The 27,345-nt window shown below is 43.9% G+C and overlaps 3 protein-coding genes across 4 annotated transcripts; 1 reads left to right on the top strand and 2 right to left on the bottom strand.

Moving 5' to 3' along the window:
* The first annotated feature begins 701 nt into the window (after positions 1-701).
* Positions 702-11,926, top strand: dpysl4 (dihydropyrimidinase like 4). 2 transcript variants are annotated; one of them, XM_076299046.1, is made up of 14 exons: positions 702-1,052; positions 3,805-3,893; positions 4,297-4,481; positions 5,699-5,863; positions 6,546-6,607; positions 6,933-7,013; positions 7,190-7,258; positions 7,474-7,594; positions 8,063-8,219; positions 8,462-8,603; positions 8,872-9,042; positions 9,313-9,492; positions 9,915-10,086; positions 10,710-11,926. In XM_076299046.1, exons 1-14 carry the CDS (start codon positions 702-704, stop codon positions 10,799-10,801), a joined length of 2,037 nt encoding a protein of 678 aa, XP_076155161.1. In that variant the 3' UTR covers positions 10,802-11,926. The 2 variants fall into 2 exon arrangements, with proteins under 2 accessions (XP_076155161.1, XP_076155162.1); XM_076299047.1 differs by lacking the exon at positions 702-1,052 and adding an exon at positions 1,888-1,926.
* A 928-nt stretch (positions 11,927-12,854) lies between these two features.
* LOC143138611 (E3 ubiquitin-protein ligase TRIM39) lies at positions 12,855-16,747 on the bottom strand. The gene is made up of 6 exons (XM_076299045.1): positions 16,167-16,747; positions 15,917-16,012; positions 15,470-15,700; positions 15,355-15,377; positions 15,156-15,274; positions 12,855-14,959 (listed from the first exon to the last, which is right to left on the bottom strand). The coding sequence occupies exons 1-6, from the start codon at positions 16,623-16,625 to the stop codon at positions 14,424-14,426; spliced, it is 1,464 nt and encodes a 487-aa protein (XP_076155160.1). The 5' UTR covers positions 16,626-16,747; the 3' UTR covers positions 12,855-14,423.
* Positions 16,748-17,385: 638 nt separating this feature from the next.
* On the bottom strand, positions 17,386-25,841 carry LOC143138168 (cytochrome P450 4F3-like). Its single transcript, XM_076298643.1, has 13 exons — positions 25,347-25,841; positions 24,057-24,274; positions 22,376-22,520; positions 22,138-22,191; positions 21,806-21,933; positions 20,464-20,585; positions 19,697-19,973; positions 19,428-19,494; positions 19,171-19,300; positions 18,559-18,692; positions 18,298-18,362; positions 18,104-18,186; positions 17,386-17,688 (listed from the first exon to the last, which is right to left on the bottom strand). The coding sequence occupies exons 2-13, from the start codon at positions 24,261-24,263 to the stop codon at positions 17,484-17,486; spliced, it is 1,617 nt and encodes a 538-aa protein (XP_076154758.1). The 5' UTR covers positions 24,264-24,274; positions 25,347-25,841; the 3' UTR covers positions 17,386-17,483.
* Positions 25,842-27,345: the final 1,504 nt, after the last annotated feature.

Here is a 27,345-nt window from a genome sequence, read left to right as displayed (position 1 = left end):
TATACAAGATCCCCTGCTGTTTATGAGTATCAGTGTGTGGAAAATTGCTCTTATGTCTTTGGCACTATAAAGCAAGATACAGTTTTGATGTGTAAAACTGATATTAATAAACAATGATTTCACAGTTTAATAAAGTAATATATTTCACAGTTTAGCTTTCTACAGTGTAGTGTGTGAATACTGTTGGTGCACTCAGACTTACTGAAACTGATATGATGTGTTCATTCATGGAAGCATGAACATCATCCTGCTTCAGGCAAATTGCAATTCTTCTAGTGACGTTTCATGTGTGACCTGAATTTCTCACAAGTTCCTGCCAGGCTTTCTGGGCTATTCCATTTGTTTTCGTTCCCATTAGGTATTTGGGATTCCGGAGAGTAATAAAGGACTGCATAAGTAGTGGGGACTTTTAAAATCCCCTTTTCTAGACCCACAATCACTTTCATGAGTAGGGAATGTATATGTGAATACTCATAACTCAGCCTCTTTAGATATTCTGTTCCTGACTGGCGGTCACTGAACGAATGTCTTTCAGCACCCCTCCCCTTTGGACAGCTCCTATCCTGTCTTCACTTTCTGCGGAGCCCACACATTGTACTTTTGAGGCAACACGGTGCAAGGATTTATCAACCTAGGCTTGGCTGTCGATAAGAAGCTGACATTATATGCTAATTTAGATTCGTTTTTATATTTTCTTCACAATGGCAGAAAGGAGACTTCTTCCAAAGGATGATGATGAGGGTTCTCTATTTTCCAAACTTGGGACGGACAGTCCAAAACCACGAGTGAAATTCGGGGGCATGTTTTGTAATGTCGAGGGAGCATACGAGAATAAAACATTGAACTTTGAATCGTTCAGTCCAAATACTGCGCGAAAGCTTGCGAAAGGTCGGGGGGACTGCTTCTCTGATACCTTCAGTGACACAGGGAGCGTCAGGAGCGACATATCCAGCGTCAGTCACACTCAAAATCGACCTCAACCTGCGGCCAGCTCTCAAAGTCAATCTATAGTGTATTCCACCGGATCCAAACGTCTTAACGTACGACGTGAGGTAGACCATACTTTTGTTATATTATATAGAAAAATATGTATAAAAATGTGTTAACATTATGTTCTCGTTACACATACAAGTATGGCTAAATTCTGCGATATGGCTTGGGAAATGTGGTTCTGTAAGAGCTTTATAATTTGTTTTCCTGTGATAACACTAAAGAAATGAATTAGGCCTACATATTAATTTCTAAGATCATTAGCTTGGAAAACTAAATAGGCTAATGTAAATTAAATGTGATTAACAAAATGTAAGTGATCAACTGGCTACTTTATCTTCTAAAGTTAGTCAGTGCTGCCTTTAGGTACAAATCAAGATCATGAATCACCTGTTTAGAATAAATTCAGGCGCTTTGTGACACTTTCTGTTGATTTCACGACCCCCATACATGCCCAGTGACAGAACTCCAAAAATTTAATCAGGGTTGTAGCCTAGCCTACTGTTAAATTCATATGAGTTGTTTAGAATCTGCCAAGGGCCCTGGTAGTGTGTTTGGTGTGGCCCTGACGTGGCCGAAAGTGTCTCCCTTAAGAGGCCTGTCGCTCCCCTAGTAGCCTGTAGGATGCGTCTGGAATATTAAACAGACAGATGGTTTGCGAGGAACTATATTGTTTAGGGAGACGGCTCCGTAGCGCTACGGTGGCCTCCTTGATTGTAACGCAATAATATCAAACATCTTCTTTCCGATACCCAACGATCCCTTAATCACACTCATATTCCGCATTGCTTATAGCATACACTGCAGTACTCTGGTGAGTGAGCCGCCCTGATTTTACATTTGATTCTCGCGTGTCTTCCTAACTCGGCAATCAAAGCTCCTCCCGAACCGGCCGGCATGTCCTTCCAAGGCAAGAAGAACATCCCTCGTTTAACGGTAAGCAGCCATTGTCGCCGCAAAAAGTGTTGTAGTTAATAAATTCAATGCAACATCGGCGATAAACCGTAATGCACTCGCGGAAATACGTTTTTATCCTAATTTTATTGATTTTTGAGACATCCTACATCGCGCAACAGCCTGCCGTGATTCGAGGAATAGACATAACCTATGTTATGGTACAGAAACACAGAATGTATCTCAACGATGATGAGCTTGGTCCAGTACACTAATATTAGACTGACATTTAGTTTGCATAGCATAGACTATTCATTTTTATTCGTGTTTGAAAGCAGGCTGCAGCTTTACAAAGCACCCACGGTTGCAATCTTAACAGTGGCCATTGTTTAATCACAAACATTTCAGGGATAAGCTACTTCATTTTATAGGCTAACCTACTTCATGTTATATCATTGTGGTCTCTGTTATGGCAAAATCTTCAGACCGCTCCCTGTTTTCTCGCAGTGCCACCATGGCTTTAACGCCAGTGGTGAATAGCCTGTGACAAAGGAGAAATCTCAAGCGAAGCACGGCTGCAGAGACTAGCCCCCGATAGCCTAGGCTACTATAGGTAACCATTCAACCGTTAAGATATTTCAAGCCAGACGTTTCGTCTGGCATCCCTACCCTACTCAAGCAGTGTAGTGAGGTTTCCCCGTCGTTACTCCGTAGTCATCCGTGCCGACCACTGTAGTGCGCTAATTCAGGGAAGGCAGCGTATTAACACGGACAAGAGGAATCCGATTCCTTTCCACACAATTTAGCACAGTGGCCTGCCTGCTACTGTACCGAGATGACCCACATTTCTGTTCTGAAAAGGGGATTCAAATGTCTTTGTCCTCTTGACATGAGTACAGTCTAAGCAAAACATTTTTAAGGTAGCCTATTTGAAGTAGGCATTGTAGCCTACTATAAAAATGCATTGGCTGAGATTATTTTAAACCCCTTGAGTGTGTTCTATAATGATGTCCCATCATGCCTCCATCGCCTGTTCGCTCTATCTGAGTTTCTGACGGGGCGTGTTTACAACACCCGTGGTGTCTCAGCTTGCTGTGAATATGTCACTTTAGATTACACTACATGACATGTTATGCTGTATGTAGCGTTTAATCTAAATGCCTGACTGTAACTATAGTCTCAAGATTATTTTGAACATAGTAGAATCCTAGCCTCCATTCGCTAAACCTCGCCACCCACATGTTTGATGGTTTAAGTGTTTTATGTTTGTTAACTTTATTTAGATCGTCGTACACGCAGCATTTCAGAAGTGCAGTATCATTTCTTCATGGCTCACCGATTAAACGACCCCCTCGGCAGCCAGCATGGCTCTGTGCCAGAGGATAGAAAGTGGAAACGGGTGGCGCTTAGGGTGGATATGTGGGTGTTGCTGCTGATGCGGGGAAATCATCAGCCACGGCTGAGCTACTACCCGCGAGTCATCTATATGTCATCAAATAGCGAAACAGACAGCATGGGGACATGACCTATAGTAGACTGTGTGCCGGCGTTATCTACTCAAAGTCAAAACTAAAACGAGCGTACAGCTAAAATATAAATTAAACTGACAAAATATTCACCCTCTAAAGTAGCTGCTATCTGTACTGGTTATGAAAAGCCAGCATCAGGCCTATTCTGCTTAGACCTACTGGTAGTAAAGGTTTGTTCTTTGTTGGCTATTGCTTAGCAAACCACTTCTGCTCAGCCCATCAGCATATTCATGAGGATTTGCATACCTTAGTAGTTCCTATTGTGTACGATTTCTCTAGTTGATTCTTATTAAAACCCTTTAAACAAGATAGTCCTTGTTGGGCTCTCCAAAGTTTTAGATGCACTATAGGTCTTTTTTTACAATTTGTTGTTTGCTCACTTGTCTTTCAGAGTGATCGCCTCATAATCAAAGGAGGCAAAATAGTCAATGATGACCAGTCCTTCTACGCAGACGTTTACATTGAGGATGGGGTCATCAAGTAAGTTAAATCTATTTCTTGTGACCACAGGCTCATGTCTAGTGTGAAAATGAAGCAGGTTGCAGTTTTAACATAGCCTAAGGGTATACATCTACTACTGCTTGGCCTTGGCCTCAGCAGCATCCAATAGCAGAGGCATATTTAATTCAAGTTTATTTATATAGTGCATTTGCATACACAAGGCAACAAAATTTTACCTGCATTTAAAGTGAGATTTAGAGTGAGACTGAATATGATATTTTGGGGAATGGACCCTTGTAGTCAACAATGCAAGCAATGACTGTTCAGTTCACACACAGATTCTGCAAATGGTTGTTTGTGATAGTCTGAGGGTCAAGCCACCGCTGTCACTGGTATGCATCTTCTAATCCATCTCCACTGCCCCTGCGTCTCCTCTTCACAGGCAAATTGGGGAGAACCTCATTGTGCCCAGTGGGGTGAAGACTGTGGATGCCTACGGTCACATCGTCATCCCAGGTGGCATCGATGTGAACACCAGTCTGCAGGCCGCTCACCTGGGCATGAACCCCGCCGATGACTTCTACCATGGCACTCGCGCTGCGCTGGCCGGGGGCACCACCATGATCAGTACGTCCACTTTACCAGTCCAGCCCCCGCTGTGCTGACCAGAGGATACGAGGGATGTGGGGAGGTGGGGGTGGGTTTCATGAAAGAGGATGAGAGGCTGAAAGGGAGGAGGATGTGGGTGGAATGGAGGACAGAAAAGAGGATGAGAGGGAAGAGGAGAGCAAGCGAGGGATGTGGATGGCGGCTAGGGGGGGGGGGGTGGATGTCATTTGTCCTCCCCGTGCCAGGCAGAGAGTTGGTGAAGCGGCAACATGGGGCTTCAGGAGTGGCTGTCTGCTGCAGTCACGTCAGTTGAAACAAGGTCACGCCGCCGTGCTGTCACACACACTCTCTCCTCTCAGACATACGGCCCTGCACACACGCGCGCGCTCACTCGCTCTCTTCCAGCAAGCAGCCCCAGCACTCGCGCTGTCAGCAGGGGGGTCAGTCTGCGGCTCAATTTGGGGGAGAGTGTGGGGGCTTTTGCTGTTTTCTCTGAAAATAACCTTTTCAGCTGCAGTAGCACAGATGCTTTTAATGAGTTGGTTCATGGGTTCACTTACTCCATTTGATCCATGATGGTGTTTTCAGATTTACACACAACTGAAAGCCAGAGAGCTTCAGGGGAAAAGGGAAACGCAGAAGGACAAACTCATTAGTGGAAACCTAGCATCCCAGTACCATTAATACTAGTTGTAAGAGATTTCAAGGGCAAATAAATATATCAGGTGGAGGAGAGAGTAGCTCCACAGTGTCTATGCTGACTTTGCTTAACTGAATGATAGATAAATGATTCATCTTGATGTTATAAAACATTATTTGATGCATTGAACGTCTTAATATAGCAACATCCACTGGTTAAGTGGGTCACACTGTAGTGTGTAGAGACACTTTTTCCAAGGAAGTACCACAATCTTTCTGTGTGTTTTTTCAAAGGGTTGGTACAATAGCGCGCTTGTGCTCCATTTATAACCGTATGCCCAGGGAGGAAGTAAAAGCACCAGTTAGAAAATTAGATGTCATGCTAATTTAGCGACTGCTGTCTAAGGGCTTGTTTTGCTTTACCAAACTCCAGGAGCTGTCCTCTCCACAGTGTTTAAAGGCATTTGAGGTGACACCAAAATTCAAAGCTTGCTGTGTTGTGTGTCCCCCTCTTCAACCCTCCACCCCCCACCTCCTCCTCCTCCTCCCCTCCCCTCCCCTCCTCTCCCCTCCTCTCCCCTCGTCTCCTCCTGCAGTCGACCATGTTCTGCCAGAGCCAGGCTCCAGCCTGTTGGCGGCGTATGACCAGTGGAGGGACATCGCTGACAGGAGGAGCTGCTGCGACTACTCGCTGCACATGGACATCACCCGCTGGCACGAGGGCCTGGCGGAGGAAGTGGAGGCTCTGGTCAAGGACAAAGGTGCCCCAAAACATCCACCCACACATCCGTCTCTCAGGGCATGCTGTCCTAGGAAGTGTCACAGTGATGAGTTCATGGTAGAAAAGATAGGCAGAGAGAAAGTTATATAATGAAGTCCCCCCCTGAAATGGACTGCATGGAGCCAATGCTGCTGTTATGCTGCTGTTATTAATGTGATGTGGTTATGTTTAGTTGTGCATATGCACCTCTGTGTCTCAGTATTTCTCAACATTACAGCACTAACACGATGACAGTGTGTTGACAAAATGAGATTTTAGATCAGTTTTCCAAAGCAGCGTTGATTTGTTAGTGATTATTTAAAGGTGTCTCGCCTGGAAAAATGAAAAATGACAAACACTGAACAGAACAATGTTTATGGAACACTGACTTGAGCTGCCAAAGTAGTTTGTGTGCTTTGTGTGTTTGTAGTCCTGGGTGGTGGAATGGTAATCATCATTTTGGTGTTCTTTGTTTACAACTACTCATCTAGATAGTTCTAGTTCACACACACACACACACACACACACACACACACACTCACACACACACACACACACACATACGCTTACAGGAAAATTACATGCCATGTGTGAATCACTTAAGTGGCATTCAAATCTGACCCCAACAAAGTGGCAACACCATATTTTATTCTAACATGCTACACATTGGCTGTCTTATGCAGGAGTCAACTCATTCCTCGTGTTCATGGCATATAAGGACAAGTACCAGAGCTCAGATAGCCAGGTAAGCTGCGCTGACATTGTGCATTATGTCATACCATTACACTGAATTAAGCGACTAACATATTAAAGGATTTAGCTTCAGCTTGATACTAGGATGTGTGTGGCTGAGTTTCAACTGTATGTTTAGCACCTGTGATGCATACAAATTGCTTGTTGTCGTTGTCGATTGTGTAATGTCTTCACCAAAGCTGACTCGTCGCCTGTAATTTGGAGAAGTGCTGCTTAGCCTTGTAAGGACCCTGTAATTGAGGAGGAATGGTTGCCTTGCATCCAGAGATCAACACTGTGAGCTGTAATAAGCAGCATTCTGTTTTCTCTCTCTGCAGATCTATGAAGTGTTTGGGGTTCTGAGAGACATGGGGGCCATTGCCCAAGTGCATGCAGAAAATGGTGACATCGTAGAGGAGGTGAGCTGCTCTATAAACTGTGGTGATGTTTTCAGCATGCAAGATTACAGGTTTTGGTTAATCCTACAATCATGAACCTAAAATCATGCCATTTCAATTTGCTCCCTTTCTGTGTGTGTGTGTGTGTGTGTGTGTGTGTGTGTGTGTGTGTGTGTGTGTGTGTTTTCTATGTTTAGGAGCAAAAGAGGATTCTAGAGCTGGGTATTACTGGTCCTGAAGGACATGTGCTGAGTCATCCTGAGGAGGTAGTCACCATTTCCTTTAGTAGCTTTCATCTTCACACAAACCTTTTTCTCTATGCACTGCCTTAACCCATTTTTCTTTTCTCAGATTTATTCTGTATTGTGTAGTTATTGTCCAACAAATATGTATTATTTGACACATGCATGCTTTGACCATTTGAAGTCATACAACACAAAGACATCTTATGAGTCATCTAACAAGAGTCTATATCCACCAGGTGGAGACAGAGGCTGTGTATCGTGCCATCACTATTGCGAAACAGGCCAACTGCCCTCTTTATATCACCAAAGTAATGAGCAGGCAAGCTGCCGATGTCATCGCCAAGGCCAGGAAGAAGGGTAAGGCCCACTTACTGTATGCTGCACTGTACTTTTCCACTCACACCATGACATCATGAAGGACCAGAAAGGAGTCTTTCTTTTAGAGCTCTGAACACCAAGTCATTTTGACAGCTGTAATGAGCTTTTAAAAAGGCACATTTTGCTTGTTAGCGTCTTGTTGTGTTGATTCCAAAGCCTAACTTCCATCCATGTAGTACTTCTCACATTTATGTTATTATTTCATTAGCACATATTCATATTGCCCAGGGGAGTCATTAGTGGTCACATACATGTACCATATAATGAAGCTTAATGTAATTCCCTTTACTGGGTTCACAGAGTGCATTATACGTGTACGTATATGACTTATGTTGTATAACATTTTCAGAGATGACAGTTTTATAGCTCTCCCCACCCAGTTGACGTCTCCTTACTCTCTCCACCCATTTGACATTTTCTTTCCTTCTCCATCCACTTGGACCTCAGGCATGGTTGTGTATGGAGAGCCAATCACTGCCAGCCTGGGCATGGATGGTTCCCATTACTGGAGTAAGAACTGGGCCAAAGCGGCTGCCTTCGTCATGTCCCCACCCCTCAGCCAAGACCCCAGCACCCCCGACTACCTCAACTCCCTGCTGGCCTGGTGAGAGCCTGGAGAGAGCATTTGCTAAACCACTCTTCATACATCAATCAGCCTCTTGCTCTTGCTCCTCGAGCTCTTGTACAGTTGCACTTATGCAGATGAGTCATGGAATGAGAGACGAGATGCTGAACTGATGTCCAGGGGTGTTGTTGATTCAGCATAGCAAGCTGTTGAGAAAAACAGATAGATGAACAGATAGCCTCTGGTTTCCCTAACTCAGCCTTGATGTTTGTGTCCGGTAGTGGAGACCTTCAAGTGACTGGCAGTGCCCACAGCACCTTCTCCACAGCGCAGAAGGCTGTCGGAAAGGACAACTTCACCCTCATCCCAGAGGGGACAAATGGCATCGAGGAGCGCATGTCAATCATTTGGGACAAGGCAGTAGTAAGCACACATTATAGAGAGTATCAGATGTGTGACGTGCTTGATGGTTTCTAACTGCTTATTGTTTTCATCTGACTTCTAGATATGTATCATAATTTACATAACTGACCTCTGAAATTCTTCAAGTATTCAGTGTATTGTGCAGTATTCAGTGTAAATGCTGTTTAGTGATAGCTGCTAAGCTCTGAAATCCTCTTTAAAACATAATTTAATCTCTTGGTGCTCAGCCTGTTACTAGACCTTCAGAGGGTGCTTCTGTTCTTTAAAGGCCACCGGTAAAATGGACGAGAATGAGTTTGTGGCTGTGACCAGCACCAATGCTGCAAAGCTCTTCAACATCTACCCTCGCAAAGGCCGAATTGCTGTGGGCTCCGATGCTGACCTGGTCATCTGGAACACCAAGGAGACCAAGACATTTTCTGCAACCACACATAACCTGGTGAGTTTAAATTGCTCAGCTATTCACGCACACACACGCACACACACACATACACACATGCACACACACACACACACACACATACTGTACACACATACACACATGCATATGCCCGCTATTCTCTCTTTGGGAACCTTTGGACTGCTCACTTTCATCCTTAACTAGAGCTCCGGTTTGCAAAGGCCTCTGGGTAAAGTCTACATTTGTGTGTGTGTGTGTGTGTGTGTGTGTGTGTGTGTGTGTGTGTGTGTGTGTGTATGACTGCTGCAGACGGTCGAGCTGAACATCTTTGAGGGCATGGAGTGTCGCGGCTACCCCGTTGTGGTCATCAGCCAGGGCAGGATTGTCCTGGAGGGCGGCCAGCTCAATGTGACAGAGGGCTCCGGCCGCTTCGTCCCCAGGAAGGCCTTCCCAGACTTCGTCTACAAGCGGATCAAGGCCCGCAGCAGGGTAAGATAGCCAGACGGTCACTCTTGCGACACAGTAAACACTAGCAGACACGGCTGCCAGGCATGACACTGACTCTATTGCTCAACCACAGCTCAAAGTAGGGGAGAAAACTGAATGTTTTCACATGGCTATTTTTAGCTCAGGAAGTCTGAGAACTGAGTGTTGCTCATGACTTGGACAATGTTGGACTGTTGAACAAAACAGTATTAAAGATTTACTTGGGACATCAACTCAATAACACTTTTTCAGGAAAGATAACCAACGAAAGGATACAACTAAAACTGAGCATTTTATTGTATCTTGTTTGATAATACTTGTTGTTTTTATTTAAGCATTTGTTGAGAAATTCTTAATGTACGGAGCTAACATGGGAGACAGAAACAAGAGAGTGGGATGAGTGTGAGAACTGAACTGTCTTTCAGATGGCCGACGCACGTGGAGTTCCACGAGGAAACTATGACGGACCGGTCCATGATGTCATCAGTGTCACAAAGTCTGTACCGTCCACTCCCACCACCAGAGGGCCTCAGTGTCCAGGGAAGACAGTGATGGCAGCAGGCAGAAACCTCCACCAATCAGGATTCACCTTATCTGGTGAGTGACCTCTTTTTCCCTCTCTCTCTGCGCAGATCTTTGACTTTCTCTGGAGATTATAAGTGAGAGAAATAAAGGGCTAAACTCCTGTAATTAGATGCCTGGAAATGTTTTCTTTTTCCCCACAAAGTGGCCTCATTATTTGGACTTCATATAATTTGTTGTTTAGCCTTTGCCCACTTGTCCTCTCTCCCTCCTCCTGTGCCACATAATTGGACACTCTTGCCATGTCAGGCATTCCGTTTATATTACAGAGAACTGTACGGCCTTCAGTTACAATGGCTGAGCATCAAAGCAAACTCACTAGATCTCTGAGATGCCTCTTAGTTTCAGTCACAGTCATGTATTTATCACAAAAGACATTTTAGTCGTATGGCAATGGCAAAAGCTAAGTTCTTTTAGCTAGCTAGTCTACAGCCTGTTAAGAAGTGGATCGATACCGCAGCATCCAAACTATGCACTCAACAGTCTGGACTGTCTGGGTTTTTTGTCTCCATTTATGTTGAAATGTTGAGTGTTCCTCAAGTTTTCCTGTACTTGGAGAAATTACTTTATCATTGATTAAGTCCCTTGTCTCTTGTCTCTCTCTCTCTCTCTCTTTCTCTCTCTCTCTCTGTCAAAAGGAAATCAGATGGATGATCACATTCCAAGGCGCACAGCACAGAGGATCGTAGCGCCGCCTGGTGGCCGATCCAACATCACTTCCCTGTCGTGAGTCCTACGACCACAGTGACCACATGCAAAGTGTAGCAACTCCATCAACCTCAATATCCCAGAAGCAACACTTTCATGCAATTTTACAATAATTCATAACCATATCAACCATAGTGGTATCTCATGTAAGACAGTGCACACCAACTGGCAGAGTTAACTGTAGCTTACCCATGCGAATCCCCATTCATGTAGCCCATAGTTAGTCTGTGAATAGCCTCTGCTTTCTCCCACCACTGAGTCCCAGTTCTTTGGTTCCTCAGTGTAAACAATAATAGAATAGCATGCACCTTATTCTGGTGACCAGTCAGTCAGCTGTAGCATAGATCTTTGGTTTCATTCTCTCCATCAGTAGTCAGATATCATAGTCTGCCATTTCCCTCTGGACTCATTCTAGTGCAGTGTGAGTGCTTCTGTCCCCCTAGTCATTCTCCACCAGGCCGGTCCGTAAACGTGCGTCTGCATCGTGGACACATTTGGAAAAGGAAACCATACAAGCTGCCAGAATTAATCTCAATAACAGTTATAGTCAGATTTGTCTACGTATTTAACAAAATGGTAGAAACTTAGCAAAGGTCGGAAAAAAATGGATGTAGATCAATGGCTGTAGTCTTGTAGTTTTGCTTCGATGATTTCAGTCGTTTGAAATGTTGCAAACATAGGGATGCCTGTAAGATTCTGTTGTGATTGGATAAACATCATCATTTCTCATGCGTAAGATGGACACCTCATGTTTTTTAAAAGATAATCATATGGTGCTCTAAGAAAATTTCTAGTAATACGGGACTGGAAAAACAAAACAAAACAAAACAACAAATAGTCACTTTTTAATCCTGACTCTAATTTGTAGTTATTTCATGCAGTGTTTTGTCTTTGTAAACCTCCTGTTTGTATTTTTACAAGGCCTGATTTAAAACAACGGACATTTTGTAACCCAAGTACTTGAACAATGTTACCTTGACCTGTTCTGCCTCAACTATGCCATTTGAAAGGTTGTATGTGATTGTCAACAACTTTCATTTTAATGAGAACCTCTCAAAAGATCCTTTTTTGTACCTTTTTTGTGTCGCCAGTGTGTAAATATATCGTATGTTCTTTATTGTGCATGGTAGGCATGTCTTCAATAAAATATGTCGAGAAACTGCTGTCTGTCATGTGATATCAGCTGATGCCAAATCATGTAGGCCTCCATATCACCGCAATGAGCTCACATGAGGGAGTCTGGAGACACAAGGAAGAAAGTTCCTTTTGTAATATACAGTATGACCTGTAGAAAGACAGAAGTATACTTCAGGGACTCTTCTGTCACAAGGTTTCTCTTAGGTCAGAGTTGGACTACGGCTTGTGGTCCATGTTTGTAGTAGAATCACCATGTTGACCTGTGGTCAGTGTGCAGTCCTTGTTGTGTGCCGCTCCCTTCAGTGTGACAGGGTGAGTCAGAATGGTTCTCAGCAGCCTTGACTCCCAGCCTTGACCAGCATCTGAGGCTTGACAGCAGCTGGTTGGCAAACCACTGACCTTCATTAAAATTGACTTGGGACATCAACTCATACTTCCAATAAGAATGTCTAGCCCTCATGTCATTGTGAAGCCAGAACAAGGAGTTAGAATCCAAGAGATGACATGCAGCTAGACAAAAAGCAGGCATGTTTGGGAGAAGAGACATTACATTCGTATTACTTTATCTTTACACTGGCAAAGAGAAAGGATAAGTGCCTACTCCGTTGTACTAAAGTAAGGGAATGACAACATGACACAGGATAGTGCAAGTTTCCTGCAGGGAGTCTTGGTTCTCATGGCCAAGGGGAATGGCAGAAGTTGAAAGGTTAAAAACATGTTTGGGTGCCAGAGCTCCACAGCCCCGCGGGCCAGAGAGTCAGTTCAACACAACATTCCAGGGCAGACCATGTGACCCAGCGCGGCGTCCCACGGATGACTGGTGGCAACAGGTGGCGTGTCATCGCAGGATTACAGCCGGCCCAGGCACCAGGTTTCATTTCTCCTCTTCTCTTAGGATGGAAAAACACTAAAAGACTTTCCAACATTTTGTCTAAAAAGTCTTTATTTCTATTACATCCAAAAATGTTAAACATCTATACAACACTCTCAAGGATACCCATGAAAGAGACTTAAGAAATGGACAGCAGCATGTTTTGTTTATGCAAAAGTGCAAAATGCAACACTGTATGTAATTCTAGTCTCATGCGAAGCCATGAATGTTAAATTATTTCCACTGCAGAAAAGTAATGGGCCTAGACAGTTCCGGACTGTGTTTACACTACATTTTCCTCTGTACATCTCATATGTACATAGTATACCATGCATGTGGCATGCTTAATGATTATATATGATATACAATATCAGCAATGCATCAACACAACACACATACCCGCCTTTCAAAAGGATGGTGGCATCTCTTACCTCAGGTAATGAAGGGGAATAATATCCAATAGTGTAATAGAATAAAATAGTGTAATAGAATAAAAGCCAAACACGAAACCACTGGTGATATTCAGATCTGCTTTTGTGGTGAACTCTCACTAAGCCCAATATCATGTGGGTGAGGACACTATTCAGCTATCTGGAATATGGCACATACCAAACTGCTACATTCCAGTTGTCTTAGCTCTATTTTCTAATGTCCCTCTGTCATTTCTCTTAAGGGACACCACCCCCTTTTGAATGTCTGAAGTTCTACTCATCCTCTCATTGTAAAGGTAAAGCCACAATTAAATGTCTACTAAAGGACATGTCTGAAGTTCACACTAATGGTTAGTTTGACTTACTGTACAACGTAGTACAGAAGCACTAGTGCATCTTAGTACAGAGACTTCAGAAAGACTGCCGCTTAGAACAGTCTACGGAGGTACTAGTGCAGATTAGTACAGAGACTACAGAAGCAATAGTGCCGCTTAGAACAGTCTACAGAGGTACTAGTGCATCTTAGTACAGAGACTACAGAAGCACTAGTGCAGCTTAGAACAGTCTACGGAGGTACTAGTGCAGCTTAGTACAGACTGCAAAAACACTAGTGCAGCTTAGAACAGTCTACGGAGGTACTAGTGCAGCTTAGTACAGACTGCAAAAACACTAGTGCAGCTTAGAACAGTCTACTGAGGTACTAGTGCAGCTTAGTACAGACTGCAAAAACACTAGTGCAGCTTAGAACAGTCTACAAAAAGTATATATACTTTTTTGATCCCGTGAGGGAAATTTGGTCTCTGCATTTAACCCAATCGGTGAATTAGTGAAACACAAACAGCACACAGTGAGGTGAAGCACACACTAATCCCGGCGCAGTGAGCTGCCTGCTACAACGGCGACACTCGGGGAGCAGTGAGGGGTTAAGTGCCTTGCTCAAGGGCACTTCAGCCATGGCCCACTAGTCGGGGCTCGAACCGGCAACCCTCCGGTTACAAGTCCAGAGTGCTAACCAGTGGGCCACAGCTGCCCTAAGCAGAAGCACTAGTGCACTAGTGAAGCACAGAAGCACTAGTGCAGCTCAGTACACACTACAAAAGCACTAGTGCAGCTCAGTACAGACTACCAAAGCACTAGTGCAGCTCAGTACAGACTACAAAAGCACTAGTGCAGCTCAGTACAGACTACAAAAGCACTAGTGCAGCTTAGTCAGTGATGACTGTGACTTTTCCAGTGGAGAGGTGCAGTGGGTGGCGCTTGCAGGTGTTGGAGAAGTACGGGAACACCATCTCAGTGAACTTGTGCTTGAACCTGTACAGCAGCGCGTTGTCACTGGGGTCAGAGAAGGTGACCCGCCCCCTCTCGTAGTCCACCTGCACACGCACCCGCTGCGGCTTCTTCTTGGGCGCCAGGGGTGTGTTGGACGCGGTGCGGGCGCGGTACTCGCCGCCCAACAAGCAGATGGTCCACATGCCGCGCTCGGGGCTGGGCGGGAACCACTCCTTGCGCTGGACGGTGTCCAAGACGACACCGAGGGCCCACTCAGAGCAGTCGCCCACCTCCACATCCCACCAGTGGCAGCCGGAGATGATGCCCTCAGAGCCCAGCACGCACTCGTAGAAGCTGAAGCGCTCCGGGTTGTCGGGCAGCTGCTGATCCTCCTCCGTGTAGCGGACAGTGAGGAGGTCGTCGGATACTGACAGACAAATGTCTGCTGTGTTGGGGTCAAGGGTCACAGGATCTTCAAGGGGAGAAGGAGAAACCATGAGTAAACATCCAGGCTAGCATACATATTCAGCCATATTACTTAGATGGACTTGGTCAATTTCTAGGAGATTTACACGTACAGAAGTAAACTGGCTATGCATCATGAATTACATTCTGTACCCAAATTATGTTGAGAAAAGGAACAAAATATTCATGATATATCAACTCACTGTACTGAGCGATACTTTGCATCTTATCCCAGACTCTGTACTTAAGGCACCCCACGTGACTGGCAACATCAATCAGCGATTCTGATAGTTCTGGTGGATCAGGCACGGTGCACTGAGTTCTAAGAGAATAGAACCTCAAATGAGTGGAACCCAGAAGTAAAAATCACCCCATATTTATATGTAGAGGGAACTCACTAACCTTTCAGTTATCTTCTTATAGTTCTGAAACACAGCAAAAAAGAAGTTTGTTTGTTGTTTGTTTCAGATGGGAGTGAGTATGCAACGGTTTAGGAACCTGAACACGTCAGCCTTACCTTTAGAAACAGTATGTCGTCAGTTTCCATGGCCTCCTCTGCTGTGCTGATGGCGTCCATCAGATAGGCGATCTCTCCGGACAGTCTGTCCAGTCGGTGTTTCATCTTGCGGGTCTTCTGTTCCTCCTCGTCTTTGAGTGCGGCTATCGCAGCGGCCTCTTCATCACGCAGGAAGCGGTGGAGCTTCTCAAACTCCGCCCTCATCAGCCTCTCTGTGTGCTCGGACTGTTTCTGCCAGAAAGTAGACATTGTCCTCGGTGACTTGTATGTCACATGGTTTTATGTGGCTGGGCTGCAATGTTCAAAGTAATCTGGCACTAAATTGCCTGAATCTTGTTTGCTTTATTTTGCAGAAGATGTAATTATTTGCACAGAATTGCAGAGGCCTTACTAATTAGTTAGGGTTTCAGTGTGAGCACACAGAATGTAATTACCGTCTTGCCCTACCTTGATGTGGTCTGTTGTGTCGTCACAGTTCTGCTTGGCAGTGTTCAGAGTCTGCAGCTTCTCCTGCAAGGGCCTCAGTGTAGATCTCAGCTCTCTCTGGGGATAAAGAGTCAGGCACAGATAAAAGGCCAAAGACACTCTTACAATATTTGCTGCCTAACATGTCCAGCACAAAGATTACTCATTATTTTGTTGTCAATGTTCTCTCTCACACACACACACACACACACACACATGCATACACACACACCTTACAGTCTTCCACGGCCTCCTCTGTGGAGCAGGTGAGATGATCCTCGTGCTCCTCTCTCACACACTCCTCACACACCAGCTCCTCGTCCTCGGTGCAGTAGAGCCCTGTCCTCTGGCCGTGCTCCGCGCACACCTCCCAGGGCTTGTCCCCCACCGCGTCCTCCTCTCCCCCGGGCCCCCCCCCCAGGGGCCGCGGCCGCCTCAGCTGGCCCTGGAACAGCGTGTCCTGCAGGAGCTTGAGCACGCTGCTGAGCAGCTCCTTGCCGAAGCACTCGGTGCAGCCCAACTGCTCCTGCCCCAGCTCGCCCTGGCACAGCGACAGGCAGGCCTGGCACAGGCTGTGCCCGCAGGGGAGCCGCAGCGGCTCGGGACCCTGGCAGACCGGGCACACGGGCGAGGGTTCTGCTTCGGCTTCTGCTGAGGGCTGAGGGGGCCCCTCTGGCGGTGGCGATGCCATGTGTGCTTCTGGTCAGTTTCCCCAACTTAGCTCGCTGCTGGGTGTCCGCTGCCCTTAACTGATCGTTTGGTCTGTCTGTTTCGGTATGTCTTCCTGTTCAATGTGTTGTGTGTGTGTGTGTGTGTGCACCCTGCAGAAGCTTACACAATCACCAGCACCTCAGGACCACCCCCCCCCCCCCCCCGTCCCTGCTGCATGGGTGATGGGCTATTTATATGCGTTATTTTTAGCCTTCTGACAGACTGTTTGTGTTTGAGTGTGCATGGCTTAGGTGGGGGTGGTAACTGAGCAGATGCATGCTTACCACAGGGTTTGTTTTTGGGCAGATATTGCTGTTGATGTTGAAGATTGTGGGCAACAGATACGTAGATGCTGAGTCACAAAGCACAAGAAATGTGTTTCTGGGATGTAAAATGAACCTCATGTTTTAAGAGATGAGAGCACTGTGGTGTTTAACAATCATCGGGTCATAGAATAAATGATGGTAGTGAAGAAAAATAGACATGACCACGGTTTCTAAAATGCCTAAAATGTTTTATAAGATTCAGGATGTCATTGGTTTATTGGTGAAACATTTTTAAACTCACAGTACAAAAGTTATAAAATAATAAAATAATGTCTTCACAGTCTAAGTATTTACCTGATGAATGAGATAGAGAAGAGGAATGTGCATGTAATGTGCATAAATGTACATTAAAGTAGAATGTACAAGTGCAAGTACTATGAGCAAATGTTTAGAGTCCGTTAGTGTCCTTATTTCAAGTGAAGACACTAATTCAGCAGGAAGACAGAAAAAACAGAGCAGAAAGTCAATGTGTTTGCCCAGGTTCAACAAAAATACTGTGCCACACACTGGGGTCAGGGTGATGGTGGGGGACTCTGGCATAAAGTGGACTGAGGGTCCAGTGGCTCCAGCAGCAGGTGCAGCCCCCCCTCCGCCCTCATGATGAGTTTGTAGACGCGCCGCACTGGTGGCCCCCCCAGGCTCACTCGGAACCTGCGCAGGGTCAACGCCACCACAACGCGCATCTCCGCCATGGCAAAATTCTGCCCTATGCAGTTCCTGTGATAACAGTGAAGACAGCTGATTTACAGGTACATACATCACCATTTTGATAAAGGCTTGTGAATGTCCTGTAAAATGCATTCACAGCATAATCTTTGCCAACCAAACCTCCAAACCTAACCACCTAACCTACACTGTAAAACCAACCAGTCAAACTAACTCGACATAATGATTTAATACAACTTATTCTAGTTGCGCTAAAATACCAATATAAGCTCAATGTACTGCTATCTGCTACTGTCCATTGTTCAGTTGTGAGAAATATAAGATATGTTTACAAAATGTTCCATAGTTTTATGTATAGTGAACTTTACTGAATTGATACTTTTGACTTAATTGTCAAATATTTTGAGTCAGTTTGACACACAGAACTATTGCTAGCTTGAGACTCCACACTGTTGGGAAAGGATACCTTGGACCAGCCGAGAAAGGGATGAATGCGTAAGGTGAGCGGCCTTTAGAATTGTCTGGATCAAAGCGCATCGGGTCGTACACCTGCAGGGCAGAGAAACAAGACTCACGGTTTTAATGCATTGGACTGGACGCTGGGGGAAATAGAAACATGCGAGTGGATGGGTGTGTGTTTTTGCAGTGCCACTCCCTCACCTCTGGATCGGGCCACACCACTGGGTTGTGATGGGTCCCATAAATGCTCACCAGACATATGTTGCCTGAAATGTCACACACACACACACACACACACACACACACACACACACACACACACACACACACACACACACACACACACACACACACACACACACACACACACACACACGCCCATCAGCCCACAATCCAAAACTCTAACTCATCACACAAACAGCAGTTTAGTGTTTTGACCCCCGCTGGTCCTTCCTGTCTTACCCGTGGGGATAGTGCACTCCCCTGGCACAGTCTTGTCCACTGAGTACTTGCGGGACAGGGCTGGCACCGGGGGGTGGAGGCGCAGGCTCTCCTTGATGCACATGGTGGTGAAAGGCATGTTGGTCAGGTCATCCCTGCAGAAACACCCAGCCAGACATTCACACCAGCATTACAGCACTGCCATAGCCATTTATTATTTTCAGTATTGTCTTATAATTTAAAGGTTGTATCAGCGATTTCAGGCCCAAAAAAGGCCCAAACATAAAAGCTGCCTGCCTCATGTAGGCAACCTACTGTAGGCTCCGAGATCTGTACACAATAACAATTGCTAGCAACAAGGGTTGGCAACCACTCAAAGGCAAAATAAAGTGTTTCAACCAATAACCAACGAGTATACCAACCAATATAGGAGAGTTTTAATTGCACGGGAGGGAGGGGTTTGAACATCAACAGAAGTGACGTATCCCCGCTATCGCTGATGCAACCTTTAAGTAAACATATTGAAACTAAGTATACAGTATACTAGTAAAAATAAAGTACAAAGAGAGACCACTTGTTTCCTGGTCCTGATCATGCACAACTAAATAACATGGAACCAGAATGAAGTCTGACCACAGGATGTCGTCTTCATCCCGGTCCTTCAGTAAGGTGTTGATCTCCTCACGGCAGCGTTCCTGGTACTCAGGGTGAGAGGCCAGATTGTACAAAACCCAGGAGATCCCACTGGCTGTGGTGTCATGGCCTGCACAAGGTGGCAGAGGGAGACATTGTGGAGAAGGAGAGACAATGATGGAGTTAGAAAAGGAGTATGAATATTGAAACAAAAGAGAAATAAAGTAAAGTCATCTTGAACTGACAAAGACTCTCACCTTCAAACATGAAGGTGTCGGCCTCCGCTTTTATCTCATCATCTGACAGACCGTTGCCATCCTCATCCTAAACAAGCATTTCAATTGTAATGTTATTCACTGTAGTTTCCCATTTTTATCTATTTTTATGAAAATATGCAACAGCTACAAAGGCATGCAAAGATAGGAGTCAAATTCAATGCTGATTTTATGCAAACTCAAACTGCATCAAGCATTAATGCACACAAGTGCCACGCAGTGCCACCCAGTGTAGAAGTCCTGACACAGACCCTGGAAAGAAGCAGCACATCGATGAAGTCAGTGACTTTCTTCCTGCCTGCGTTTTCATTGGCCTGGATCTCTGGCGCCCCCTGCTGTTCCAGCTCTGCGCGGCGCAGCTGGACGACGCTGGCGGTGTAGCTGTGCACCACATCGCAGGCTTTCCTGAAGCGCTTGCCCTCAGAGGAGCGCCAGTAGAGCCAGTCCCAGTGGTGCGGCGGGTAGCGCTGCCTCTTCACCACCAGCTCGCTCAGCTCGTAGATGGCTGAGATATACTCACTGGGCTCTCTGGGATGAACAACAAAAACAACTTACTGGGGCTTATCTGATCAGTGCCCACTTATCTCATGACAGCTTCTTCAAGAATGTTGGTCACACTGTGTTTTTAAAATGCTTGGTTGCAAAGCCTTTTCTTATGGATAGTTTTTAAATTGTTGTAATAGTAGTAATAGTATAAATAGTATAATTAGTAGTAATAGTATAATAATAATGTTGTAATAGTTGTAATAGTAGTAATAGTAGTAATAGTATAAGTATAAGTAATAGTATAATAGTATAAGTAATAGTTATACAGTATAAGTAAAAAATAAGTATAATAATAACATAGCAAACTAAGGGGCGGATACATTTCCAGAGTGTCAAGAATACTGAAATACTGTACGTGGGAAGATTATGGCCTGCAAACATGTTTGGCCTCAGACTGAAAACTGTCAAATACGCATTCTTTTACCTGCATGAGGGAAAATGTGTAAATGAACGGGCATGTGTGAAACCTTACTCCTGACAGTGGCTGTCATAACTGAAGGTACATTTCAGCAAGCTGTCCAGAGTCATGAGACTGATCTGCTCGAGCATATCCAGGCAGTTCTCTCCTTTAGTCACAAGGCGGCGCCATTTTGCCTATATTTTCACACAGAAAAAGCCAAGCACCCATGCAAAAGAACAGGCAGGGAGGCCAAAAGAAGATTAAGTAAAACAAAACAAGAAAGGGAATGTCAGTGAGACAAAAATACCTCCTAGTACATTTTAAAGGGTCTTTGAAAAACCTGTATACATACATGTATGGATTCTGTTAGGATGAGAGATAACTATAAACTAAGAAGGGCACAACGATTATCTGGCTGTCAAAGTTTATTCACTTTGTGGAAAAAAAAAACATACGCTTTGTAAAACATAACAATCATTATAATTTACACCTATCTGAAATGTAATGTCAGCAAAGCCCACAAGTGTTTGTTTCTTTACTGGCTTCTATGGCAATAGCATAGTAGAACATCATGTAGTAACACTATGTTGAAAAGCAGAACTGTTTTTTTTTTTACAGGAGATGACCATCCTAACAGGAAGTGGTTTGTTGACAGCATACATTTAGCTGCACTCTGACCATGGGTGCTCTTATCAGGTTGTCTTGTGTGAGAAATCTACATGCACTTACAGCCATGCCCTTTGTGTTTCCTGTTGCTCTGTTGATCTGTGCCAGTTCCTCCCACCCTCTTATCAGGCTATCATCTGCTGACTAATAATCAGCTAACATTGAGCTAACAAGCTAACGTTGAATTCCTAAGACACAATCAGATTTCCCCCTCAATATGGCAAGAAAAGGAACATGAAATGTGCATGCATGGGTGTGTGCATGCACAAAACAGACTTCTGAATAAACGCAAATTGTTGCACATCATATCTAAATGCAGGGTCCCACAGACCAAACAGCATAACTGCCAACAACACCCTGTGGGTTCGGCATAGCATAAACTGCAATGAAATACTTTGTTCAATGTACTGCATCATTTCCAAATTGCTTGGTGGCTTGATGACAAACGCTGAACACATTCACAGCATTCTGACCTCAACTTCAGCATGTCAGTTTTCCTCACGGATACCCCATGTATGCACAAGTGCTGTTTACACCCAGTATTTTGAAAGCTTCATCAAATACCACTTTATGGGCAGGTCATACAAGGTTGTGTGTGTGTGTGTGTGTGTATGTTCGTGCGTGCATGCGTGCGTGCGTGCGTGCGTGCGTGCGTGCGTGCGTGTGTGTGCGTGTGTGCGAGTGCAGATGTCTACAGCAGTTCAGATGGCGTGCGTGATAGGCTTGTTACGACGTGCCACTGACTCACATGCATAATGTTAGTAGACTGGTTGAAGATGATAACATAGTTCTTCAGGATGTCAAAGTGAAACGCTGGAGTTAGAAGCCGTCTGTGGCGTGACCAACGCTCACCGTTACTCAGGAGTAGGCCTTGTCCTGATATGGCAAACACAAAATGAATGTGAGGTTTGTCTGTGTGTGTGTGTGTGTGTGTGTGTGTGTGTGTGTGTGTGTGTGTGTGTGTGTGTGTGTGTGTGTGTGTGTGTGTGTGTGTGTGCGTGTGCGTGTGCGTGTGTGTGTGTGTGTGTATGTGTGTGTGTATGTACATTCATAGGAAGTGACACAATGTTGTATAGTTACCAAGCCATGGTCTCATAAGCCCATAGAATAATTCATCCTTGATAGTTATGGAAGCTGCATATGGGTATGTGTGCACCCACCCATACAAAGATACACAAAGGGAGATAGAGAAAGAGAGAGAGGGAGAGAGAGAGATCTTGTTTTATTTATGCATAGTCACTAGTTAACCATAGGCTTCACCTTAGATGAGGTCTCTAGGAGATTCTGAGGACATGGGAACTATGGATTGTAGTCTCACCAGAGGCCAGCAGCAGGGGTTTGATGTAGTCAGGGTGGAAGATGCGCACCAGGTTGTAGAAAGGGCCCAGGAACCAGGCGCAGGAGTGCTGGTAGGTCCTCACTAGCTCATCCACTTCCCGCAAACCCTCTTCTGAACTCTTCATCTGAGCACCAGTACAAATGCAAGATGGAGAGATAAAGAGAGACAGAGGAAGAGAGAGAAAGAATGTGATAATGAGATTTACTGAGAGGGTGCAGGGTGAACCACCTCAGATCACTTGCATTGCACATAGAAACTCAACTATCATAGAAACCTGCCACACTTGGACATTTAGTTTAAAATCCTTTCAACTTCCTAATCACAACACATTTAGGTCTATGGGACACAGTTAGGTCTATGGGACACAGTTAGGTCTATTGGACTCTGGTGTTTCTTGCAGACATTCCCTTCTACATTTACATAAATTAATTTAGCAGACGCTTGTATCCAAAGCAACTTACATAATCAATTACATTACAAGGACCATTGTCCCCAGAGCAACTTGGGGCTCAAGGGTATAACGGTGGACGCCGGGAATGCTAGCCAAACTCCTTAGCCACTACACTACCACGGCCAAACCCTTCTAGGCTTGTCCACACGCTGGTATCCAAATGGCTGAGGTTTGATGAGCTGACATATTCTTCTTCGTTATGGCAAGAACTCCGGATTTGTTGCCACACATACTTACTGCCTAGAAACATGTCCTTGATCCATGGAATTACCTCCTACAGTATAATCTCCTCCATTATATAAACTGTATAGGCTACTAATAATAATTCTGAGATATCGTTATGGGTGAGCTACTGGACAGCACATTTCAATTTCACAAGAGTTTCGGGTACAGGCTTGGTTCACATCCTCTGGAATTAAACCTAACCCTTGATAAACCAGAAACAGTTCCTCAACCGTGAGGAAGATGACACAAGCAGTCATTGTAATTTCATTGCCTTTGGCTTGATGTAGACTAATGTGCTCATCCAAACTAGAAATTAGTCAAACTATTACTGAATGTTTTACTTCAGAGAATGTCAATATATTTTCCATTTAATCAATTCCATTCCACAATATGGAAAAAGAATATCTCATCAATGTACAACATAGTTGCTACAAACTGTAGGTACATAATGTAGAAAGACACTACAGTGGTCAAGCGGGTGTGAAGCCCAAAACATTGCAGTACAATTCTATCTCCATACTTCCTGACTTAGCCACATAATTTGCATATGTAAAGCATGAGCAAATCTAAAGTAAAGAATGTCTTTTAATCATTTACTAACATTTGTCATTTAATCATTTACTAACATTTAATAAGAAGTTGTGACATTGGGTGGGTGAACCCGTGAGTCAAAAAGTACACTTAGTCCAGACCCAATTTCCTGTTACAACAATAGATGTAGATTACCTTTGAGCTATTTTACTACAATGTCACAATTTCCTCCAGGGACACAATCTATTCTGCTGTAACACCATATGGTCTGAGTGGCACAAATCCTGCCAACATTTCCCCAAATTCATCAGATTTCACATCAGACTGTGTCAGTTACTGATAGAGAGAAATTGTATTTGATTCTGCTTTGGAGGGCTTAAAGCATTTTGCAATCTAACTAGAATACTCTACAATTCCATCAACTTCTCTGCTTGAGGTGTAGAGGTGACTTACAATGCCCAGGTGACCGAGAAGCCAGTTGCGCATTGGGGGCAGAGCAAAACAGCGCAGTCCGCTGCGTCTCCTTGACACCAGGACAATTTTAACGAAGATGATGAGTACTAGAGCCAGGCCGATCAGCTGTAACACACCCCACACGAAGCTGCCTGAAGCAAGGAGAGAGAACAGGTGCGCAAACACGCCACCCGTCACCACTGCCATCCTGTAACAGACTAGAACAACACCACAAGCAAGGTTAGAAAAGATGAATGCACATGGTGCTCTTTGAGTAGGCCACAGAGAAATTACCATAAAAGGAATGTTAAATGCAGATATTGATGCATGAGTATGTCATCTGATAAAACAGTGGGATCATATGGGTTTTAATTGAAAAGAGAATACATAAATATGTATAATGGAAAGAGAACAAGCCACGCACTTTCTCTAACTGTTGTGATGAAAGAAATATAGAAGAAAGTCCAAAATCGATTGACATGTTACAAGCAAATTCCCTGTATCTTATTAACACTATACTATCTGATGACAACCATTTTTGCTCACTGATTTTTACCTCTCATTTGCAATGCTTGTAAAGTGCACCAACGTCTTGTATGGACTGAGTAGGCCTATGCCAACGTAGTGCCAATTTACATTGGAACTATAGGCCCTTTCATACTGTAGGAACTTTTTGCAGTTCCTAGAACACACAATTCCTAGAATTCCTTTTTGAAGCTGGGGATTAAAGAGTTCCTTTGACCATAGATCTGATCATAGGAACCATGACTGATCTGCATGCCAAGGAAGAAGTGCCATTTTTAAAAATCTCTGTAAAACTAATTCAGTTTTTGTTTAAATTTCCTTTTATGAAACCTGCATGAGAAGGCTGCAGAGACTGATTATTTGTAACGCAAACGCCTTCTAGACAGATTAGAAGAAATGTTATTAACAATGCTGATTCTGCTGATTCTTTTTTTTATGCTTCCTGATACCATGAGCTTGTAGTTTGTCAATAAACGTTAGCAATGCTGTCTATTTCATTACTTTATGTTCATGTAATAATTGGGCTACTAAATGTGTTTAGCGTCTCAGAGTTCACTGTGTGCGAACGCAAACACAAAAACGCCTTAAGAACTGTATAGTTCTAGCCTCTCCAATAGTAGAACTGGTACAACCAGCTGCAGTATGTCAGTAACTGTAAGTAAGTAACTTTACATTTACATTCTAACGTTGTCATAACAATTATATGCCACAGCCAGCAATTAATGATACATTATGCAAAGCCCAGAAGTAAATGGGTTTCATCACCTGGTGTCAAAGATGCGCTGTCTGGTCACAATCCTAACTCGACGGAGTCCAGCCGCATTTTCACAGGTTATAAACAACTAAGTCTACTTCCTCTTTAGAGAAGACACGCCGCTTAACAGACTCACCAAGGACAATATGTATATGGCATCAGCGGGGAAGGAAATTTAGAAATATGAATTGCCTGACCATTCTCATTAATCAGACAAGATCGCCAACATATTCCCGATTAAGTTAACCAAACTAGAAAATGTGTTAGAATAGTAAAAGTGCTTGCCCGGTTTTCAGGAGCGCGTATACTACTCACAAGTCAAGATCTTACTCGCAAAGCAAATACACTCGGGTTTCATATTGTAGTCGTGATCTTGTGAAAAACGTGTTCGTATGCATGCAAAGTCTGGAAAGAGTACATTAAAAAAATAGATATAGGGTAGACTGAGTACAGTTGGGACATGTGTAGACTACAGTTGAGACGCCTTGCTATCTTGCGTTCGCAGCAAGCCCAAGTTGTTATTTTTGCTATGCACATGCGTATTAGTGTTCTGATCATGGAAACAGGTATCCCCATAGACATAATAGATTATTATGTCTATGGGTATCCCCAATCCAAAGATATCGGCAAACGTTTTTCTAAGACGTTCACTTCACCATGTACCTTAATGTTTCAGTTAGTAGTTCAGTAGTTCAGTAATAGTTCATTACCCTTATGTGACTGTTTAAATGTAACTGATATCATTACAAACGTTAGTCTGTGCCCTAAAAATTGGCATATTGTATGGCATTGTGTCATGTAAGGTCCTTGCAAAATCTATAGAAATGTGCGAGGTGGTCAGCGGGGTACAGTTGAGACACACTTTGTATAGTTTTATTACTTGAACATTCCATTTGTACTGTTTTCCATATCTGTTCCTGTGTCACATATTTTGTTCATGTGTTATTAATTTTAACCAATGATAATTGAAATTAAATGAATGAATTTGAATGAAAAACACTTTGCTAAAAATGGGTGTCTCAACTGTACCAGGTACTGTCTCACTGTACTCAATATGGGTACAGTTGAGACACAGTCGAGACACTGCACCTTACGTTTATGAGCTAATTGTGGAAAATAAACTACTTATGGGTATTATTGATTGATAATATTTTACTCTACAAGCTAAGGAAATGGCATGTGAAATGTCATGTGGAAAATCACTTCTTGTCAATATCTATTTTTTGTTTGATTTTGTGTGAGCAAAAAGTGACTCAAATGTATCACAAAGAAAAGCAGAGCTTTCAAAGGTTGGCCTTGTTGTGCAATCGTCTTATGGGGATATTCCTTGCATAAGTAGGCTAGAGCAGTGTTTTTGCAACCTTTTTTGTGCCACGGCACCCTTTTGACACTTAAAATGTCCCACGGCACACTAACATCCTGTGTGAAGAAAAAATAAACATACCATAGCCTAAAATTTCAAATAATACACAGATATGGCCTCATTATGGCTTCTATGCAAGACCTGCTCAATAAAACAAGCGCCCTCTATTTCATTTGTAGGTGACTATATCTAATTTAATTGTTGTTATGAACTGGATATGTGATAATGATTCTGTGAATATTGGATATGGGCCCCCCGTTGTACAATGCCTGCATACCACAAATAGTGCAAGCATACAATCATACAATCAATGAGAGCATGTGGTTATAAATTATTTGATGCAACAGTTGCTTTTCTGGACCAGTGAGTGACATTTGGGTAATTTTCTGCGGCACACCTGATGATCTCTCACGGCACACTAGTGTGCCCCGGCACAGTGGTTGAAAAACACTGGGCTAGAGTACTGGCTACCAAATGACCCTGTCAAAAGTTCTTCTTTGAGTTGCATTTCCTGTTTACAAACATGGCCTAAAGAGACACGCATGTGTGCAAAACACACGTGCGCGTTAATTACAAAAACGTAGCATGAGCAATTATTACTTACACCGTCATCTTTTAGAAAATACGGTTAACGTTTTTGTAATGTA

The sequence above is a fragment of the Alosa pseudoharengus genome, unplaced genomic scaffold, assembly GCF_046254945.1.
Source record: "Alosa pseudoharengus isolate Yale_2024_CS ecotype anadromous, Long Island Sound unplaced genomic scaffold, YU_APseudo_1.1 YU_APseudo_1.1_scf_21, whole genome shotgun sequence".
Classification (NCBI taxonomy): domain Eukaryota; kingdom Metazoa; phylum Chordata; class Actinopteri; order Clupeiformes; family Clupeidae; genus Alosa; species Alosa pseudoharengus.
The sequence above is the reverse complement of the archived record's forward strand: the minus strand, read 5'-3'. Positions and strand labels throughout refer to the sequence as shown.

Coding starts and splice junctions, on each gene's coding strand:
- dpysl4 (XM_076299046.1), top strand. CDS start 702: ATGGCAGAAAGGAGACTTCTTCCAAAGGATGATGATGAGGGTTCTCTA. Junction 3,894..4,296: donor ATTGAGGATGGGGTCATCAA/GTAAGTTAAATC, acceptor TCCTCTTCACAG/GCAAATTGGGGAGAACCTCA. Junction 7,259..7,473: donor TGCTGAGTCATCCTGAGGAG/GTAGTCACCATT, acceptor TATATCCACCAG/GTGGAGACAGAGGCTGTGTA.
- LOC143138611 (XM_076299045.1), bottom strand. CDS start 16,625: ATGGCATCGCCACCGCCAGAGGGGCCCCCTCAGCCCTCAGCAGAAGCC. Junction 15,275..15,354: donor TATAAGAAGATAACTGAAAG/GTTAGTGAGTTC, acceptor CTATTCTCTTAG/AACTCAGTGCACCGTGCCTG. Junction 14,960..15,155: donor GCAAAGTATCGCTCAGTACA/GTGAGTTGATAT, acceptor CTCCCCTTGAAG/ATCCTGTGACCCTTGACCCC.
- LOC143138168 (XM_076298643.1), bottom strand. CDS start 24,263: ATGGCAGTGGTGACGGGTGGCGTGTTTGCGCACCTGTTCTCTCTCCTT. Junction 21,934..22,137: donor GCTTATGAGACCATGGCTTG/GTAACTATACAA, acceptor TTGCCATATCAG/GACAAGGCCTACTCCTGAGT. Junction 18,363..18,558: donor GGAGTGCACTATCCCCACGG/GTAAGACAGGAA, acceptor GTGACATTTCAG/GCAACATATGTCTGGTGAGC.